The 19004-nt window shown below is 58.1% G+C and overlaps 8 protein-coding genes across 8 annotated transcripts; 5 read left to right on the top strand and 3 right to left on the bottom strand.

The window, feature by feature from the left end:
• Nucleotides 1-2419: 2419 nt before the first annotated feature.
• CCM_01456 (aminomethyl transferase) lies at nucleotides 2420-4387 on the top strand (the record flags this gene model as incomplete). The annotated part of the gene is made up of 4 exons (XM_006666612.1): nucleotides 2420-2431; nucleotides 2459-2721; nucleotides 2954-2966; nucleotides 3098-4387. 4 exons carry the CDS (start codon nucleotides 2420-2422, stop codon nucleotides 4385-4387), a joined length of 1578 nt encoding a protein of 525 aa, XP_006666675.1.
• Nucleotides 4388-6084: 1697 nt separating this feature from the next.
• On the top strand, nucleotides 6085-8024 carry CCM_01455 (peptidoglycan binding domain containing protein; the record flags this gene model as incomplete). The annotated part of the gene is made up of 4 exons (XM_006666611.1): nucleotides 6085-6372; nucleotides 6445-6855; nucleotides 6943-7153; nucleotides 7216-8024. 4 exons carry the CDS (start codon nucleotides 6085-6087, stop codon nucleotides 8022-8024), a joined length of 1719 nt encoding a protein of 572 aa, XP_006666674.1.
• Nucleotides 8025-8126: 102 nt separating this feature from the next.
• On the bottom strand, nucleotides 8127-9491 carry CCM_01454 (Guanine deaminase; the record flags this gene model as incomplete). Its single annotated transcript, XM_006666610.1, has 1 exon — nucleotides 8127-9491. The coding sequence occupies one exon, from the start codon at nucleotides 9489-9491 to the stop codon at nucleotides 8127-8129; it is 1365 nt and encodes a 454-aa protein (XP_006666673.1).
• Nucleotides 9492-10046: 555 nt separating this feature from the next.
• On the top strand, nucleotides 10047-10886 carry CCM_01453 (Heat shock protein DnaJ; the record flags this gene model as incomplete). Its single annotated transcript, XM_006666609.1, has 1 exon — nucleotides 10047-10886. The coding sequence occupies one exon, from the start codon at nucleotides 10047-10049 to the stop codon at nucleotides 10884-10886; it is 840 nt and encodes a 279-aa protein (XP_006666672.1).
• Nucleotides 10887-10921: 35 nt separating this feature from the next.
• CCM_01452 (uracil-5-carboxylate decarboxylase) lies at nucleotides 10922-12052 on the bottom strand (the record flags this gene model as incomplete). Its single annotated transcript, XM_006666608.1, has 1 exon — nucleotides 10922-12052. The coding sequence occupies one exon, from the start codon at nucleotides 12050-12052 to the stop codon at nucleotides 10922-10924; it is 1131 nt and encodes a 376-aa protein (XP_006666671.1).
• Nucleotides 12053-12999: 947 nt separating this feature from the next.
• On the top strand, nucleotides 13000-14124 carry CCM_01451 (thymine dioxygenase; the record flags this gene model as incomplete). The annotated part of the gene is made up of 4 exons (XM_006666607.1): nucleotides 13000-13044; nucleotides 13108-13586; nucleotides 13641-13692; nucleotides 13759-14124. The coding sequence occupies 4 exons, from the start codon at nucleotides 13000-13002 to the stop codon at nucleotides 14122-14124; spliced, it is 942 nt and encodes a 313-aa protein (XP_006666670.1).
• Nucleotides 14125-14223: 99 nt separating this feature from the next.
• On the bottom strand, nucleotides 14224-17065 carry CCM_01450 (aminopeptidase 2; the record flags this gene model as incomplete). Its single annotated transcript, XM_006666606.1, has 4 exons — nucleotides 14224-14845; nucleotides 14904-16054; nucleotides 16114-16912; nucleotides 16962-17065. 4 exons carry the CDS (start codon nucleotides 17063-17065, stop codon nucleotides 14224-14226), a joined length of 2676 nt encoding a protein of 891 aa, XP_006666669.1.
• A 452-nt stretch (nucleotides 17066-17517) lies between these two features.
• Nucleotides 17518-18313, top strand: CCM_01449 (protein tyrosine phosphatase; the record flags this gene model as incomplete). Its single annotated transcript, XM_006666605.1, has 3 exons — nucleotides 17518-17716; nucleotides 17816-18157; nucleotides 18231-18313. The coding sequence occupies 3 exons, from the start codon at nucleotides 17518-17520 to the stop codon at nucleotides 18311-18313; spliced, it is 624 nt and encodes a 207-aa protein (XP_006666668.1).
• Nucleotides 18314-19004: the final 691 nt, after the last annotated feature.

Genomic DNA, 19004 nt, shown 5'->3' with positions numbered 1-19004 from the left:
ACACGCCCTGCAGGCCGCTCATCTCTTTCCATGACCATCCACATGCGGCCCATGCATGAAGATGATTTTTTTTTTCTCGCCCTTGTAACTAGTTACACTCGATCCATTCCTCCATCAGAATGGCTCGATTTTTGCCTTTTCTCTGCTCATGCAAGTACATAGTTTTTTGCATCGAAACAGACAAAAGGTCCCCGCTTATCCGGACTCGGTAGTTATGAGTACGTCTATCGGAAACCCGGACTTTGGCGCTCGAAAAATAACTAATAAAAAGGACAGCCGATCTACCTGCCGAGAGCGTTGATGCCAAATCATACTACCTAAACAGGTCTAGTGTTGCTGTCATGGCTTGTTGAGATGGATTCGTCAGCCAGTCCGCCTTCAAACGTTCTTCCTCTTTTCTTGCCTCCAATCACGATCCTCGATCGCATTCACACCGCGCCCGATGCTTTCTAAACCTCTTTTTTTTCAAGCCACAACCGAGTTTGTCAGCCCGGCAACCCTCGAACCGTGAATTGTGGCTCCGTCACCGGTGAGTCGGCGACCGGTCCATGCACCGTTGTGAACGGCGTGCATGAGTGCGTGATCTATTTGCTCAGGAGCGTTTTTTACACGTGTCTTGTTTTTTTTTTTTTTGTTATTCGGATTCTCGCTTATTGAGATTGCAGATTTCGTCTCCTTTTACCGCCCCTGTCATGATCCTGGTACAGCGGATTTTCAGGCGGGCCTGTTCCTGTCCACTTCATCTCAGATATTCTTGCCACCAACTCTGCCGTCTGATCACGTCTGCGGATACCGGCACTAGGTATCTCGTAAGCGTCGGGAAATGGCCCAATAGCACACGCAGAAGCAGCTCTCTTCTGTCTATAACGCAAGATTTTTTTTTCTTCTTCATCAATTATTACAAGCCCCTGCAATAACAACATCAACAAATTCGCAAGGCAACCATGAGTCGATCCATCTGCAGAATCTAGATGCCTAAATCATCTACCGTAGGGCAGCGCGTCATGGAGATGGCGAATTAGACTTTGGCTTGTGAATGTGAAACAGGCCTCTGCGCGAATCAACAGGCCTGCCTGGCCTTGCCCAATCTCGCTCGACAACGAATCTCAACAGAAGAACCTCCACAGGAATCGCGCTTTCACATGCACAATTCAACCAAAGACATTGATTGCTTCGGATGCTTCCAGCGTGTTCCATTCATACCTATCCACATGTCTGCATGTCGACAGCGGTGTGACCGCACGTTTTGTTCCGTCTTCCCAACGGCGCAGGGCCGCGTACCCGCTAACCAGGCACCGGTCCTTCCTTGCACCCGGCCCCGGTGCGGGTAACTAGACATGCTTGCCTCGAGTTATCCGTATGAACCACGGCAACAGGCAGCAACTTGACCTGGCCTCAGCCACCTGGTTATGGTCTCGCTTTCGTCGCACTCGCATAATGCGCTGACGAGCCCGTTGCCCTCCCCTCGGGACTCCGTAATGTCGAAACGTATTACTCGGCGGTTACGCGTACCATTGCGCCAGAATGGCGACTTGGCTGCTTGGCTTGCACCCACCAGCCCCAACCACGGCACAGCCACAGCCCAAGCCCGGTAGCCAAGTCAACCCGTCGTCAAATACGGCTTGCATGTGCGCGCCGCGACCGTTGGCCAAGGAAATGTCGGGCGCCGGCACGGGCAGAATGGCAAGCACCAACCTTCCGGCTCCTGTAACCCGCCCTTGCTTGTCGACTGCGTGTCGACAACCGGACGGTACCCGGGGCCCGAGGAAACGTACTATCAGAATAGATATCGGTAGTCTTGCGAAAGCAACGTCCTAATCGGAGTGAGTACCACCGTGGCCAATGGCGCGTCGGAATTCTTGGTTGCGCCGGTCCAAGAATGTACGCGTAGGATGCTGGGATGCGTACAAGATTTCAGTCCGGCCACGTATTATCTGCCACCTGGCCCAATCTCGAGCCAGGCCACGAATCATCTTTATATCAGGCGCCTTTATGCACATGCAAGCTATTATCATATATCGTTACTCTTTACCTCTCCAGGACAGCGCCAGGGGTTGTTGGGGACAATGCCGTGACCTGAATCCTGCGTGCGCCAGGTGTTCATATCTCGGTAAACTGTGCTCGACTTCTACTCGGGACGTGCATGCAGCACGCTTTGTGCGGTCAAGCTCGTGATGAGGAGCTGTGTTTGTCGAGAATGCGTTGTTGAGGTTCGCAAACAACGCTCAAATCACGCAGCCTTATTCAGCGTGTAACTACCCAGGTACCTAGGTAGGGGCGCACATAGGGGTATTTTCTGGGATGCCCTAGGCAGCAGCAGTTCTGATGTTAACATGGGGTTTTTTAAACATATTAGCGCCATTTGTTAAACATATTTATGACTCCTACTATATTGCAAACGGGCTCGCATCTCTACATAATGCCCAAGTATGTATGCAAACACAGCAGGTTATTGTAGGCATCGCACATACCAAGAGAAAGCGCCGGGCTTCCAGCAGATATCACGGATCTCACAAACCTCAAGAGCAGCAATTCCGATTTCTTTACCACAAAGCGGCGCAGCTTCAACCAAGCGAAGTCGAGGCCACCACATGACGCCTACAGAAGAACCAAGGCCCGTTTGAACAATGCATCATGGTTGACGATGACTGTTTCCACTGTTTCCGCGGTTGCGGCGCGGAAACACGGCAGTGGCTTCTACAGAGGAGATGAGATCAACCTGTGAGTATAGCTACGTCATTGACTCTCGCCATTTCGGCCGCGGACTTTGGGATAGGGCCGCCGTGCACGGGATCTACCCACCAACTCAAGCAAACCTAATCGCCGAAATGGCCGGGCCCTGATTTTATCAAGCGTCTGACAATTTGGTCACCATGATTGCGAGCTAAATTCAATCCACCTTAGGCTTAAGAGATTTTGTCCGAATTGTCGGACTCGGGGATTGCCCTGATAGCGCGGGCGGTGCGGTGCGCATCTCCGCAAATAGCAGCCCGCCAGGCTTAAATCCGCGGAGGCCATATGGCGGCTTTTAGAAGCTCCACTAAAAAAGCTGCAAAGCTTGTTACGCTTTTCCATCCTTTTTTCGCGCTTCCCAAAGTCCGACACACCAAAGAAACGCTCCTCCGCCCACACCCCCCGCGGCCTTCCATCGCGTCTTGCAGTCATGCCACCGCTCACGCATCGCGTGCTCCTGCGGCGTCCAACCGCCGCCGTCTCGGGCGTCTGCCGGTCCTGTCGCCGCCGACTGGCCTCGACGACGACCTCGGCGCCGCCTAAGCCGCCCGCTGCCGGGCTCGCCGAGCTCTCCTCCCGACGCGTCCTAGCCATCGCCGGTGCTGACGCGACCAAGTTCCTGCAGGGCATCGTCACGCAAAACGTCGCCACCGCCGACGGCAACGGACACGGACGCAACCAACCGACGACGGAGACATCACCGCCGCCTCGGACCGAAGGCTTCTACGCCGGCTTCCTCAACGCCACGGGCCGCGTCATGCACGACACCTTCATCTACCCCTATCGCGGCGGCGGCGTGCCCGCGCTCGACGGCGGCGACGACGGCGGCTACCTCGTCGAGGTCGACGCCGCGCAGGCGGCCCGCCTCGAAAAGTACATCAAGCGGTACAAGCTGCGCGCCAAGGTCAGCGTGCGCGGCCTGGCGCCCGACGAGGCGTCTGTGTGGCAGGTCTGGGACGACACGACGACGACACTCAGCTTGCCGAGTGCGCAAGACAACCTGTTCACGCTGCGCGACCCGCGCGCGCCGGGCATGGGCCACCGCCTGCTGCAGCTTGGCGGCGGCGGCGCGCCGGCCGTCGACGCCGCGCGCGCCACCGAGGACGCCTACACGGTGCGCCGCTACCTGCGGGGCGTGGCCGAGGGCCAGGACGAGCTGCTGCGGGAGCAGGCACTGCCGCTCGAGAGCAACATGGAGCTCATGCGCGGCATCGACTTCCACAAGGGCTGCTACGTCGGCCAGGAACTGACGATTCGCACCCGGCACCGCGGCGTCGTCCGCAAGCGCGTGCTCCCGTGCATGGTGTACGGCGCGGACCGGCCCCCGCCGCAGACGCTCGCGTACCTCCCAGACGACGGCAGCAACGCGGCGGCCGCGGTGCCCGCCGAGACGAGCATCGGCCGCTTCGACAAGCGCGGCCGCAGCGCGGGCAAGTGGCTCAAGGGCGTCGGCAATGTCGGCCTGGCGCTGTGCCGGCTGGAAATCATGACGGACGTGGTGCTCCCGGGCGAGCAGGCGGCGGCGACGTACAACCCCGACGACGAGTTTGTGCTCGAGTGGGGAGGAGACGATGATGTCAAGAGCAGCCTCAAGGTCAAGGCGTTTGTGCCCGACTGGCTGCGGGCGGGCTTGGACGAGGCCCAGAAGAAGTAGAAACGATGCGTAGATGATATCCTGTAAACTACTGTACACTGTTTGTAGAAAGATTTAGAATGCACGCTCGGCCTTGAATGGCGGGCACCACCAATTATGTCGCCCATGTTTCTCCAGCATCTGGCTTTCGCATCTGTGTTGTTAAAGTCTACCCTCTCTTAACCGTACTCGATAATACCGCATTTGCTTTGTGATTTTCAAGACTAATACTTCATGCCGAGATTGACGAAAACTATCGGCTTCTGTTGAAACTTTCGCCAGGCACGTTGCTGGTTATCGTGAACAGAGGCTTTGGTGTTTCGAACGTGACCCCACCCTTCTATCCGACTACTCTTGGAAATAGACTAAGAATTGATAATCGGTCGTGAAATTAGATTTGCGACGAGTTTCCCCGCGACATGAAATTGATTCGTCCTCACAAAAGTGCCACAGCCACACCCGAAGCGGCTCAGCTGAAAGCCCATCACATTCAGCACGGGCTGACCGTCTCACTCCAAAGACCGACACCTGCTTCTAGTAACAAATCTAGAGACTGTTGCGTGGCCTGATTAAGATCCAGGTGTCGCCCGCTTGGCAACTGAAACGTCACCAGCATCGCTGTAGACGAGCGTTGTCGCATACTTGTGGGATTCGACTTTATAGCTTTCGCTGTCAGACTGACCAAAAACCTGGACTCGACGAAGAAGCACGTACACTTAAAGTCAATGCTGGTACGCCCCGTCCCGTGAGCGGCAGGATCGCCATCATGCATCAGACCGGCGCCGTCTCATTGGGCGGCGACGGGACGCCCGGCCGGCCGCCTTCCCACTACGGGAATATGATTCGGAGGCAGGCCTGCCAGGGCGCATAATGTATTTCCAAACTTTGGTCAAACCAGTCATGCGGCTGGGCCGAATCGAGTCAGCAAGTCAACCCGTTTCGGATGTGTCTTCCTAGCAGGCGGCCTCAAGACCGCATGTAAGCAAGGCGTAGCCGTAGCCTTGAAGCCACCGCCAAGCCACACGAGGCAGCCTCGCCCGACGAAGCCTTGAAACGACATGTCACGAGGTAGCATCAAGCGAAGGCCAAAAGAAAAGTCAAGAGCGCGAAATAGCGTCATTTCTCTCGGTAAGTGGTTAAAGCAAAGAGGAAATAATATTGTCTATTTGGCGGGCTACAAGGCACCAGCCGAGATGGTCTGGAAGCTTGTAAACTGGAGCAAGATGCAGCACAACCTTGTTCCTATCCCGCTGCAATTCTGTGTCCTCTTGTTCTTAAGGCTGCACAACTCAGAATCAAACCCCTGCATCCTTTCAGCTTAATTAAAGACTATTTTGGGGGGCAAGATCGTCAAGGCTGAGCACCGTGCTGACGCGCCCTGAGCTTATTGGACGACTGCACCGCAGCCCGCTGGATCGGTCCGTTCCGGTCAGGGCAGTGTCTTTCGAGCCGAATAATATCACCCAAAAGTGGGAAATGCAATTGTGACTGTCGTCCTTTTAGCGTGTAAGGACACCAATACCCCTAAATGAGTATATATAGCATTCTGGGCTAGTGAGTCTTGCGTCGCAGTGACATGCTGCTTCTACGAACCCATCGAATGAGGCGCTCGCTTTCATAAAGTCACTTGCTGTGTCTTTTCATACTTTGAAACTCCTTGTTTGAGCGATTCTGCATCTCCCCGTCTGTTTCGTCCAACATCCTGCCAAAAGAACAATATGCCAGCGACTACCGAACAAGCGGTGCCAGACAAGGCTGTCAAGAAGCGCATCATTCTATGCTGCGATGGCACATGGTTCGACAGTGACGATGGCTTCAACAAGGCGACTATCAAGGGCCAAGCTACGCTGCAAGTGGCGTCCAACGTGACGCGCATCTCGCGCTGCTTCAAGCGCCGCTGCAGCGACGGAACTCTGCAGATTATCAACTACGAGTCGGGCGTGGGCACCGGCAGCAACACAATCGACACACTTACAGGAGGTGCTTTTGGTCTAGGTTTAACGCAGGTATGTACTTACTTGATCGTGTCTGACGTGGAAAAGGTGCGTCCCTAATGTCTGCTTGTACCAACTGTGCAGCGTGTCCGCGAAGCGTACGCCTTTCTTTGCGCCAACTACATGGACGGCGACGAAATCATCCTTCTCGGATGGTCACGCGGTGCTTTTACAGTGCGGTCCGTTGCCGGCATAATAGGCAATCTGGGCTTGCTCACGCGTCAAGGCATGGAGTCGTTTGTGCCCGTCTTCAAGGACATGCAGCACTGGAAGGACGCCAGGTACCAAGACCCGTTCCCCCAAACGCCCTTTGCAGACAAGCCCAAAGGTGACGACGCCGCGGACGTGTACCGTCAGCGACTCGAGAAGATGGGCCTCACGCGTGTGACCCAGGCCAACGGCGCGCTCATCAAGGTCAAGGCTATTGGTGTCTGGGACACCGTCGGCAGCCTGGGCATTCCCAGGATTGGATGGCTAGACAAGCTGGGCTTCCGGGCCGCCAACAATGAATAAGTCTCCCCCCTAGGCGGCCGCACATGCAGCAGAAAATGGCAGCAGCACTGACCGCCTCTCACGTTCAAGTGGCACGACACGGACCTCTCCGACCGCATCGAGCACGCCTTCCAGGCTTTAGCTCTAGACGAAAACCGTTCGCCATACTCGCCGGCAGTATGGGAGCGCCGGCCGGAGAACAAGCTGACGACGGATCTGCGCCAGGTTTGGTTCCCCGGCACGCACGGGAACTGCGGCGGCGGCGTCGAAGATGTCGGCATGGCCAACATCACACTGGCTTGTAAGTGACAAGACCCCGGGGGCAAGCAACGCGTCCCAGCTCACCAACATGCCGACACACAGGGATGATGGATCAAATGGCGTCGGTGGGCGTCGAGTTCTACGCGCCGTCGGCGCTGCGCATGATCGACCTCCAGCGCAGCCAGTACGAGGCCAAGGCGGCCCAGGTCGCGGCCAGCACCCGGCGGGCGGCGGCGGCGCCGTGGGCCGTCGACGCCATCTTCCGCGCCAACGCGCCCATGCGGCCGTGGGCCCTGGGGGCGCTCCAAAAGTCGTCAAGCATCGTCGACTGGATTACGGGGCGGACGGGGCGGACGCCGGGCCAGTACCGGCAGGTGGACCCGCGCAGCGGCGACGACCGCGGCGGCCCGTTCCTGCTCGACACCAACGAGCGCGTGCACAGCTCGGCGCGCGTGCGGCTGGCGTGCCGCGGCCTCGGGCTCAACGACGACGGCGTGTGGACGGCGCCGACGCTCGCGCGCTGCTGGCAGCTGCGGCGCACGACGGCGCGGTTTGAGGATCCTGTCCCGCGAGATCCGCTCTGGGACCCGGTCCACCACGAGGCCGTGGCGGCCGAGGGTGGTGTTCGCGGTGAGGATGGGGGGCCGGCCGGACGCAGGCCGAATGAGGAGCACGGGGAGCGCTGGGTCTGGGAGTATGTCGGGCCCGAGGAGGACGCGCCAACGGACAAGAGGCAGAGGGTGCTGGTGGAGGAGCCGCTGGGCCCGTATGAGCGTTTTCTGCTGAATCAGGTCGGTGGCACGCCGAATATATACGTGTTTGCAGAGGAGATGGGCAATGGTTCGGTGGGCAACGTCGGGGGACGCGAGCAGGACTCGGAGACGGAGACGGATATGCCCTCGGCAAAGTAAAGATGGCTCAAGCAGCTTGATGCGATAATTGTGGCAGTCGGACAATGTAATTGTTTGCGGTACTTGATAAATACTTGATCTCATGTAAAAAAAAAAGTAAACCTAGCAGCTGTGGATAAGTCGCCCCCGAACATAAACCTGAGTTATGTTTCGATCATCGCCTGTCATGATGAACTTTTCCAGTATCGTCCGCAGTGTATCAGCCTCTTCTAGTGGCGCGGTAATGCCGCCGCTGGTGTGCGTTACGTCAACCAGAAGCGCATCAAACTGCTTGCCGACCGCGAAGTCACCAACCTCATCGCCGAAGCCGACGACGCGCGCGCCGCCAATCGTCGCCATGTGAAAGGCCTCATCCAATGTCAGCGCCGCGCTGCCATCACGCGTGTCCAAAGAGTCGCGCGCAAAGGAGTTGATCAAGGCGTGGCGCATCGCGTTGAGCATAGAGACGGAATAGCCGCCGCCGGAGTCTGTGCCGAGGCCGACCTTGATGCCGCGGCGCAAAAAGTCCTTGACGTGGGCGGCCATGAAGCCGCCGCCGACCGTCATGTTGGAGGTCGGGCAGTGCGCGACGCCACAGTTGAGGTCCTGAAGGCGCTGCGTCTCGTAGGGCGTCATGATGGTGCAGTGGGCGAGGATGGAGCGCTCGTTGAGGAGGTGGAACTTTTCGTAGAGGTCGGCCTCGTTGGTGAACTGCGGGAACAGGGTCATGGTGAAGTTCTTTTCCTGCTCGGACTCGTTAAAGTGCGTCTGGATGGCCATGGTCGGGTTCTCTTGGGCGATGTCGCCGAGGCCCGCGAGCAGAGCCTCGTCGCAGCAAATGGCGAAGCGCGGTGTCAGGACATGACGGAGGAGCTCCCCCTTGGGGTCGAGATTCTTGATGTGTTGTATGCAGTCGCGCGTCACCGCAAGCGACTCCTCGACGCTGTCATCGACATAGAAGTCGGGCGCGTTACGGGCCATGTTGCACTTTCCAACGAGTGCTCGTTGACCCCAGTCGCGGCATACGTCTGCGAGAATCTTGGTAGCCTCGCCGTGCAGAGAACCATAGTAGCTCGCAGTGGTGACACCTTGTCGGATCATGCCTTTGACGACCATACGGTACACTCTCCATGCGTGATTGGCGTCTTTGAATAGTGACTCGTTGTGAAAAGCAACTTGATTGAGCCATTCGAGGATCTGGAGGCCCTGTCCCTGTCCGCGATGGAGCCACTGCGGTGCGTGGTTATGCGTGTCTACGAAGCCTGGCATGATGAATTGTCCTTTTTTCAACTCGGTAAACCAGCTCTGGGCAGCATTTAGAGCCTCGAGTCTTCCGGAGACCTCTTCACTCTGCACGTTTGCTTCGAGAGCGACGATGGTGCCGCAGTCGTCGACCACGAGCAAGGCATCCTCGAGGATGGCAATTTCTTTCAAGCTTGCCGAGTGAACAACGGTTCCGTAAAAAGCCCGATAATCGAACTCTGACATCCCGAAGTCTTCAATGTTTCGTTATGGTATGAGGAAAACTAGGCTCGGACGGCTGTAAGAGGAGGCGGTAGAAGTAGCGACCTTGGGGTGGGGTAACACATCTTGCCGTATTCAGGCGGAGTGTTACATTCTAGAGCCTTGTTTCAGGAAGATGACTTTTGAGATGAAGAGTAAGAGATGGAAAAAGATGCATCATTCGGAGCAATAGAAAACAAATCAGCCCAGGCACAAGAAGTTGAGATGGATAATTTGTAATTTGTACGGAGTACAGTGGAGCTGTTCCCTGAAGAGTGGCGCAAAGTCCCTGAATTATTACAGGGGACCTTCAGGGCAATACCGTCACGTGGAGGCACCTACAAGTTTTACGTCTACACTGCAGTCTTCTTTCATCACGACATCGACAGCCCAAGGAGCGTGTATTCCATCCATTTCCATACATTGTGTTTCCGAAGTTGTGCAACGAGGTAACCTTGAGGTTCTGCGAAGCCTGGGCCAGTCGCACCCATCCCTACTACCTCCTCATCTGAAAAGTTTTCCAAACGCCCAACCGACGCCATGAGTGACGACAACAAGGATGTGCTGCGCTTTGCGGCCGAGTATGCGGAAAAGAACGTCGACCTATACGAACTCCTCGGCGTAGATGCTCTCACACCAAAAGATGACATTCGCCGGGCCTGGCGTAAGCGCTCCCTCAAGTACCACCCGGACAAGGCTGGCGACAACTTTGACCCGGACAAGTGGGAGCTTTTTGAGCGCGCGCGTGACATTCTCTCCGACGACAATGCCCGCGCCACGTACGACGCGTCCATGAAGGCCAAGCTGCTGCGGCGCCAGGAGCGCGACGCCATGGACAAGGAGCGCAAGCGCTTCGCCGACGACCTCGAGGCCGCCGAGAACGCCGCGCGCCACCAGCAGCAGGCCAAGCAGCAAAAGGACACGGAGATGATGCAAAAGGAGCGCGAGAGGCTGGCGGAGCTGCAACGCATGCGCGACGAGGAGAATGCGCGCCAGGCCGCCGCCGCGCAGGAGATGGACGACATGGCCGAGGCGCGCCGACGCCTCAAGGAGAGAAAGGAGGAAAAGGCGAAGCGCAAAGAGGCCAAGGAGCGCATCAAGTCTAGCTCCCTCTACAGCAAAAAGGACAAGGGTCCCGCAAATGGTGTCATTGATGTACCGGGAGACTACCTTGTTGACATTGATGGCGACCAGAAAATGTATTGGGAGCTCGTGTGCGACAAGCTCCGAGCGCGGCAAGCACTCACGGACATGAACCAAAAGGACAAATCAGATATACAGGATGCTGTTATGCAGGGTCTGCAGCAAACCATGACTACGGCCAAGCAACGCATACACGACGCAGAGCTCGCATATCAGCGCGGAACCGGAACAGCTTGAGACGATTTGGTTCTCTTCTCGAAAGACTTGACTACCTACTCAGCCTTGAGACTCAAAACACGGACAGCGTTCAATCCCATGACGGCAGCTGCATCGCTGGATCCCTCTCCGACAGCTTTGATTACGGCCTGGGCATTCAAACGGGAGCTATCCCAAGGACCCTGCACGTCCTCTTCGATTGGTGGAAAGAACGGATGATCCGTGCCAAACATCAGTCTATCTGCTCCGCTCGACGCAATCGCGGCCTGGAGTCCAACCTCGGAGTAAATGACAGCGTCGAGGTATATTTGCTCCTTGAGCACGGTCCAGATTGTGCGGCGGTCTTTGGGCACCTTGCCCGTCTTGACCAGGTGTCCATCATGAACAATGCAGCTTTCGATGCGGCCCGCAAGGAACGGCAGTGTGCCGCCGCTGTGCGCCAGCAGCATCTGAAGATTGCGTACGTGGTCAAATACACCAGCCATGTACATGCGCGCGACCGCAATCGTCGTCTCCATGGGGAACCCGAGCGCCAGAGGCAGGACATGACCGTACTCTTCGCTGCGGGGGCCGTATACCTCGTTGGGCAGACCATAGTGCGGGTGCAGGAAGACGAGAAGCTTGGCGTCGGCGACAGCCTCGAAGACGGGCAAGAGATGGGGGTCGTCCAGACCCTTGCCGAGGCCAGAGGTGCCCAGGATAATGCCCCGGCAGTACTTGAGATTCTTGACACGCTCGATGGAGGCCTTGACGGCGTCGACGGGCGCGCTCAGCGGCAGGGCGGCGAAGAAGAAGAGGCGGCCGACGTGCTGGGCGCACATGTCGGAGAACTCGGCGTTGACCGCGTCAGCGATGCCAGGCGCCTCGTCGGGGGCCAAAAAGTCAAACCACGGGTTGGCCAGGGAGATGACGGAGACGCGGATGCCGTTGGTGTCCATGAAGTGCATCTTTTGGGCGAGCGACGCAAAGTGCGTGCTCAGCGGCCGGCCGGGCAGCTTGGCGGCGGGGTCGGCGAGCGCGGCATCCAGAGCGGCGAGCTCGGAGGAGAGCAGGATGAGGCGCGGCTCGTCGGCCTGGGGAAAGGTCCTGACGAGGGGGATGGTCTGGCGCTTCTCGAGCATGGCAATGTACGAGGGCGGATACATGTGGGTGTGGATGTCGACGACGACGGGGGTGGAGGCCGCCATGGTGCCTGGGTCGGGATGGTGGCCGGTGTTTGTTTCTGACAAGATCTGGATTGGGATGAAGGGTTGCGAGATTGGGCTCGTGAAGAGCATGCAGAAAGAACCGCCAGTTTATATGGTGTCTAACTGGACGTGTGTGGGCTTGGAGGTGCCCCGCCAGTTGATTAGACCGTCTGGATGTGGAGGTACGAGTGGTCTGCCTGCGATGGTGGCGTTTTCATGAATTAATGTTAATGTATAAATGTGAGTAATTAATGAATGGCCCCTTTCTCTCCGACAATTTTTTTTTTCGGTTCTTATTATCCGATGGAAACTGGAACGGTATAGCTCATCAACGCGAGAACCCCTCTCCTTGCTCCGCCACTAGCCGGCGAAGTTGAGCCGTCTTGCAGGTACTTTTGCTATGTGGAAATGCAGCCCTGGATCCATTCCCTTCATGTGCGGTACTGACGTAGCAGAGAGAAATGCAGCTGCATGTCCCGAGTCACTGTCGCGATGCTGCTTTTAGAGGGGGGGCAATAGCTAACTATAGGTACTATGTATGTACTCGGAGATACCCCTCATCTAACGGAGGAGGGGTAATTTAGGCGGTCCTTTTAGTGGGCTCAGCGGGTTCGGATCGGCCTTGTGGATTGGCATAGGATTGGGCAATAACGGCGGATGGACGCATCTGTCCGGGCCTCGCGGTCGTCTTGTCGACGTTACATGGAAGTCGACTAGCTTGTTGCTATCTTCCATCATTCTAGACCGGATCGATTTGCGGCTGAAAGATGGCTGCCCGGCTGGATAAGTGCAAGATAAAGCCTCCCGGACTTCAGTATATCTAACCCTAAGCTTCATGATAACAACACCATATCCAAGACTCGCCCTGTTGCCGTCTCCCCCGAACTAAATCCTCTTTCTTCACAATCCAACAAATCTGCCGCATTTCTCATCAGATACTTCCCATTATGAGCGTCGAGGCCGCCGTCCAAGACCAAGGGCTCGTCATCCCGGTAAACCGTCATCCCCTCTCCCCGCGTCTCCCCCCGTCTCCCACTCACACATCCTCAAACCAGCTCATCGACTTTTCCGCCTTTCTCCAGGGGACGCCCGCCGCGCGCGCCGCAACCGCGCGCGCGCTGCTAGCAGGTTTCCAGACGGCGGGCTTCGTGTACCTGCGGGCGCACCCGATCGCGGCCTCGACGCTGCGCGCCGTCTTTGCCCGCTCCGCGGCCTTTTTCGCGCAGCCGCTCGCCGCCAAGGACGCGCTGCGGCTGACCGACGCCGCCGCCAACCGCGGCTACCTGCGGCAGGGCCGGGAGCGGCTCGTCGACGCCCGCGGCGCGCAGACGGCCGCGGGCGCGGAGCTCAAGGAGAGCCTCGAGATTGGCCGCGAGCCGCACGACGTGTTCCGCAACCACTGGCCGGCTGCGGACGCCGTCGACGGGTTCCGCGAGGTCATGATGGGCTTCTTCGCGGAATGCCAGGCGCTGCACGCGCAGGTCATGAGCGCCGTCGCCGTCGGGCTCGGGCTGCCGGAGACGTACTTTGACGCGTTCGTGGATCGCGGCGATAATACACTCCGGCTGCTGCACTACCCCCCCGTNAGGGCGGATGTCTTCAAGACCAACGCCGGCCAAGTCCGCGCCGGCGAGCACTCTGTAAGCCCCCCCCCCTCCTCACACGCCAGTCTCCCTGTCTGTCCTTGTTAACACGATCGACAACAGGATTACGGCTCCATCACGCTGCTGTTCCAGGACGGCCGCGGCGGCCTGCAGGTCAAGTCGCCGTCGGGCACGTTTGTAGACGCCACGCCGATTCCCGATACCATTGTTGTCAACGCCGGCGACCTGCTCGCCCGCTGGAGCAACGACACTATCAAAAGCACCGTGCACAGGGTCGTCGAGCCCCCGCACGACGACGACTCTGTCGAGGTGTATCCCGCACGCTACAGCATCGCCTACTTTTGCAACCCGAATGCCGACAGCGTCATCGAGGCCATGCCCGGCACGTACGCCGACGAGGCCGATAAAAAGTACGAGAGCATCACGAGCGGCGACTACCTGTATCAGCGACTGGCCGCCACTTATTAGCAACATGTCAAATTGTATTCCAAAGAAAATCGTACAAAGTGTATATACTCGAACTTTTTCTTTCTTTCCTCTGATTTCTCCAATAGGGAAGCGTAACTGTCATTTCTGCGACGCTATATATCCATTCGCGCGCAGCCAAGCCGCCAGCGACGCACGCTCTCTCTTGCGGAAGCGGCTCGCGTTTACAATGCTGTCTTTGACCTTGGCCAGCGTCCTGCCATAGCCACTCGTATCCTTGTCCGCAAAGAAGGCCTCCATGTCGTCCGCCTCCGCCGCCTCGTTGCACCCCGCCAGGCACGCGCCAAGCACGCGGCCGACGCCCTCGGGCGTGCCCATCTTGGCCACGACGGCGTCCCAGTTCTCCTGCACGTACGCCCACTGCACCCTGCGCGCGGGCCACTGCAGCGCCAGCGCCGTGACGAGCGGGCGCATCGCGGTCGGCGCCAGCACCCGGTCCGCGGGCGTTGTGCCGTAGCAAAATGGCAGCACGAGGGCGCGCAGCACGGCTGGGTCCTGCACCATGCTCATGGCGCGGACGAGGCGCCCGCGCGCCTCCGTCGACGTGGACGCGCGCCACTCGTCGAGGAGAGCGGGCACGGCGTCCTCGGGCGAGGCTTGGGCGGCGGCGCCCCAGACTAGATAACGTAGGGAGGGATCGATGGTGAGCTTCTCGGGGTCTGCCATGTACAGCATGTTCTTCTGCTGAGCAGCCTCCAATATTCTGGAAAGGGTTAGCATATATCTTCGCAACTATGTTCCTTTCCTGGGTTGTGACTTACTCGGGGCTCTCGCAATGGAAACCCGCGTCCAAGATCGTCCTTCGAAGGTCCGATCGCAGGTGCGACTCACCCTCCGCCTGCTCCCATCCCAGATCCTGTACCATCTTACCAATGACGACCCGCGTCAGAGCCTTGATGCCCGGCACAATGTCGGCATCGTTGTCGAAGCGATACCGCAGCCGCGCAAAGTCGCGCATCATCCGGAGCCACACGTGCGGATTTGTCTCTTCGGCAAAGGCTTGCATGAACCCCAGCAGGGAGACGGTCGAGCCCGCGCCCGAAAAGGCCAGGGCCGACGCCGAGTTGAGAATGGTGAGCTTTTCCGCTACGTTTAGGCCGTCGAGTTCCTGGCCGAGCCTTGTCAGGTGGTCTGGGGGGTACTCGACGCGGTAGAAGCCGGTGCCAGAGCTGTTGAGCAGGTACAGCTGGTCTGCGGGGAACGTCACGCAAGCTTCTTTTTCAGAGAGTGCGGAAGGCATAGACGGCGCGTTGTCCTTGTCAGACAGATTCCGGAAGCCGAGCGGAATCCACCACAGCGTCTCGTCCTCTTCGGGTATCATGTCGTCGACGGCGAGAAAACGAGACTGCCGCAGCGTCACCTGGCCCGACTGCCGCGTCACCGTCAGGACGGGGTGGCCCGTCTTTTCGATCCACGGCTTGATGTTGGCAACGATGTCGTCACCTGCCACCTCGCTCAGACACCGCCAGAGGTCCTCGGCCGTGGCGTTGCGGTGCATGTTTCGCCGCAGGTAGACGGATACGCCAGCCAGGAACGCGTCAACGCCCATGTGGCGGGCCAGCATGTTGAGCACCGCGCAGCTCTTTTGGTAGCTGATCTGGTCAAAGACCTCGTGCACGAGACGCGCGTCGGGCACGGCCACCAGGATGGGGTGCGACGAGCGCTGGGCATCGCGGATCAGCGCGCCCTCCATGCCCTCTCCCATGAACTTGTCCCAGGCTTGCCAGTCGGGGTGCAGGCGGTCGACGGCGTGGTGGCCGGCCCAGGTCGCGAAGCCCTCGTTGAGCCAGAGCTCGTCCCACCAGTCCATGGTGACGAGGTTGCCGAACCACTGGTGGGCTACTTCGTGGGCTATGATGGATGCTATCAGCTCCTTCTTGGCGGGTGCGCTGACTTTGTCGTCAAAGATCAACTTTGGAAGCACATTAGCTTGGAGAGGGGGCATGCAATATGCTCGAGGGCAACACTGACAAGATTGGCCTTGCCCGTTATCAGACCCCAGTTCTCCATCGCTCCAAAGCTAAACTCGGGAATGGCCAGGAGATCCATCTTGGCCAGCGGGTACTCGATACCAAAGGTTGCAGAGAAGAAGTCGACTGCGTTGGCCGCTTCTTGCATGGCAAAGCGACCTTGTTCCTGCAGACCAGCCGTTGCATAGAAGCGCACTGGGATCTTGCTGCCCCGATACTCTTGCGCCGTGCACGTTTCAACGTACTTGAAGTCGCCGATGGCCCACGCCAGCAGATAGGTGCTCATGACGGGTGTCGTCTCAAAGCGCACCCGCTGGCGGCCCTCGGCGGTCCGTTCCGTCGTGGCGACCGGCGTGTTGCTAATGGCCGTCTGGTCGGCCGGCAGCTCCACGTCGAGGGAAAACGTGGCCTTGCTGTTGGGCTCGTCGAAGCAGGGAAAGGCGCGGCGGGCGCCGACGGGCTGGAACTGCGTGCACACCATGTACGGCGCGCCATTTTCGCTCCGGCCGACGGAGGCCGGGGGCTCAGAGAGCGCCTTGTATTGCGCGCGGTAGAATCCTGTCGACTGCGCATTGATAGAACCCTCGTAGTTTATAATCAATTGGTACGATTTGGCCACGTCAAGCTCTTCCTCGAACGTGATTGCGACGGTGGTGGCGCGACTGTCGTAGCTGCAGCCACTCGAGGGGATAACCTGCGGCGCGTCGCCATTGCCACCATGAAGCTCTGCGCTTATAATTTTGAGCTCCTCTGCGTTCAGCACAATACTCGTTGTTCTTTGGGTGATTTCCAAGTCGATGCTAGACAGAGGTGAGCGCCACCTTGAGCTGCAGATGGCGTTCAACGTACTTGACGGTGCCTTTGAAGGTCCACGCCCGGAAGTCCAAGTCCCTCAGAGAGAGACTGTAGTGGGATGGCTTGTAATTGCGGGCAAGGGTAATCCTGTCTGCCATCTCGGACAAGTGTCGGCTTTTTCAGGGCCAGATGTATGCGTGAAGAGAAGGTTGATGCTGTTCAATACCTGTTTGCCCCGCCAGAGCCTGCTACTAGCCGGCCCGCATGGTGACTATTAAACCCGCGAGCTTCGTCGTCCATGTTTGCAGGTGTAATGCGCTGAGAATTGAAAAATGAGAAGTAAAGAAAAGGAAAAAATGCAATAGAAAAAACAATAGAAAGACCACAACAAATGGTATTTTCCTTACCCCTAGAACAAAACTACCTGCGGAGCCAGAGATCATCTACCACAACCCAGCGTCAGGCCGAGGCCAACAAAAAGGAACCCCAACTATTCTCTCCCTGTCCCACCAAGCTCAACCTTTGGTCTTGTTAATTCCTCTCCCACAACACCACCACCGCCCGTCGCATCCCAATTCCTCGACAGCGTCCCCCCAATCGCCACCTCACCATGGCTCCCTCGTCGCCTCTCCGAACGGGCTACCTCGTCCTCTACAATGCCCTGTCCTGCGCCGCCTGGGCCGTGGTCCTGTACCGCACCGTCACCAGCTGCCTCACCATCGGCTACCCGTACACATACCTTGAAGTCGGCGAGTGGACGCGCTGGACACAGACGGCCGCGTGCCTCGAGGTTCTGCACTCTCTATTCGGTGAGTTTTGCTAGCTCCGTGCCTTTGTGCCAAAATCGCCCATGCGACAGCCAAGCAGCACGCGACCTTTCAGAGATGCTAACATGACGGCTTCTCCAGGAATTGTCCGCGCTCCCATCGCCACCACCGTGATGCAGGTCATGTCGCGCCTCCTCCTCGTCTGGGGCATCACCTACCCCTTTCCCTTCGTCACGCAGGCGCCCTTTTACGCCTCCATGCTCGTCGCCTGGTCCGTCACCGAGGTCATCCGCTACTCGTACTTTGCCACCAGCCTCGCCGGCCTCCAGCCCTCTTTCCTGACGTTTCTGCGCTACAACACCTTCTTCATCCTCTACCCGCTCGGCATCTTCTCCGAGTGCTCCCTCATCTTCATCACCTCCAAGTTTCTGCAGGGCGCGGAGCAGTACATGCTCTACGCCATTCTCGCCATCTACATTCCTGGTACGTGTTTGTTCTGCCCCTCCCAAATTTGGGGAGGGAAAAAGAGACTAATGTGGTGTCTTGTCCACAACAGGTTCCTACACTCTGTACACGTACATGATGAAGCAGCGCTCCAAGGTCTTTGGTGGTGCGCAGACCGCCAAAAAGACCCAATAAAACGTCGACAATGCCCAACGATGGCAGTACCCGGTCGATGCCAATCCAAGCTGTACAAGTACGAAGAAATAAAGTATAAAGTCAATAGTAATGTCATGTGGGGTCCTTCATTCCAAATTCTCAAAACGCACAATCTAGCCTCCTGTGCGGGTGCTACGCCGGGGTCGCCTCCTCAGGCTTGGGTATCTCGTCGGTGCTGCTCTCGTACCAATCATTGTGTAGCCACGTTGTGACATATGCCGCCGCATCGATCAACAGTGCGTCGTAGGCCGGATTCTCCTGCTCCTCAAACATGGCTGCGCGCGCAAAAAATCACGTTAGCTCTCCGTGCATGTCCTCGGGAAACCGTGCCATCACGACAGTACCTGTATGCGCGCTAATCTCGTCCGTCGCCTTGTCATTGACGGCCGGCTTCCACTCGCCCGCCGCCAGCCCCGCGCCCGGCAGGTTGCAAAACGTGCGGTCCCTGCCCATGACGGTCCCCACGACGCTCGTCTGCTTGGGCGCCGCCGCCCGGCCCAGCCGCGTGTACAGGTTGGCGAAGCCGAGCTTCCTCTCGCCGCTCAGCCGCGCCATGCAGCGCACGCGCTTCCGCAGCTCCTCGGCGCGCGCCAGGCATCCCACAAATTCGAGATGCGACGTCACCGACGACAGGCCCTGCCCGATCTGCTCCCGGTTGAGCCACGCCGCG

The sequence above is a fragment of the Cordyceps militaris genome (assembly GCF_000225605.1).
Source record: "Cordyceps militaris CM01 unplaced genomic scaffold CCM_S00001, whole genome shotgun sequence".
Taxonomy (NCBI): domain Eukaryota; kingdom Fungi; phylum Ascomycota; class Sordariomycetes; order Hypocreales; family Cordycipitaceae; genus Cordyceps; species Cordyceps militaris.
The sequence above is the reverse complement of the archived record's forward strand: the minus strand, read 5'-3'. Positions and strand labels throughout refer to the sequence as shown.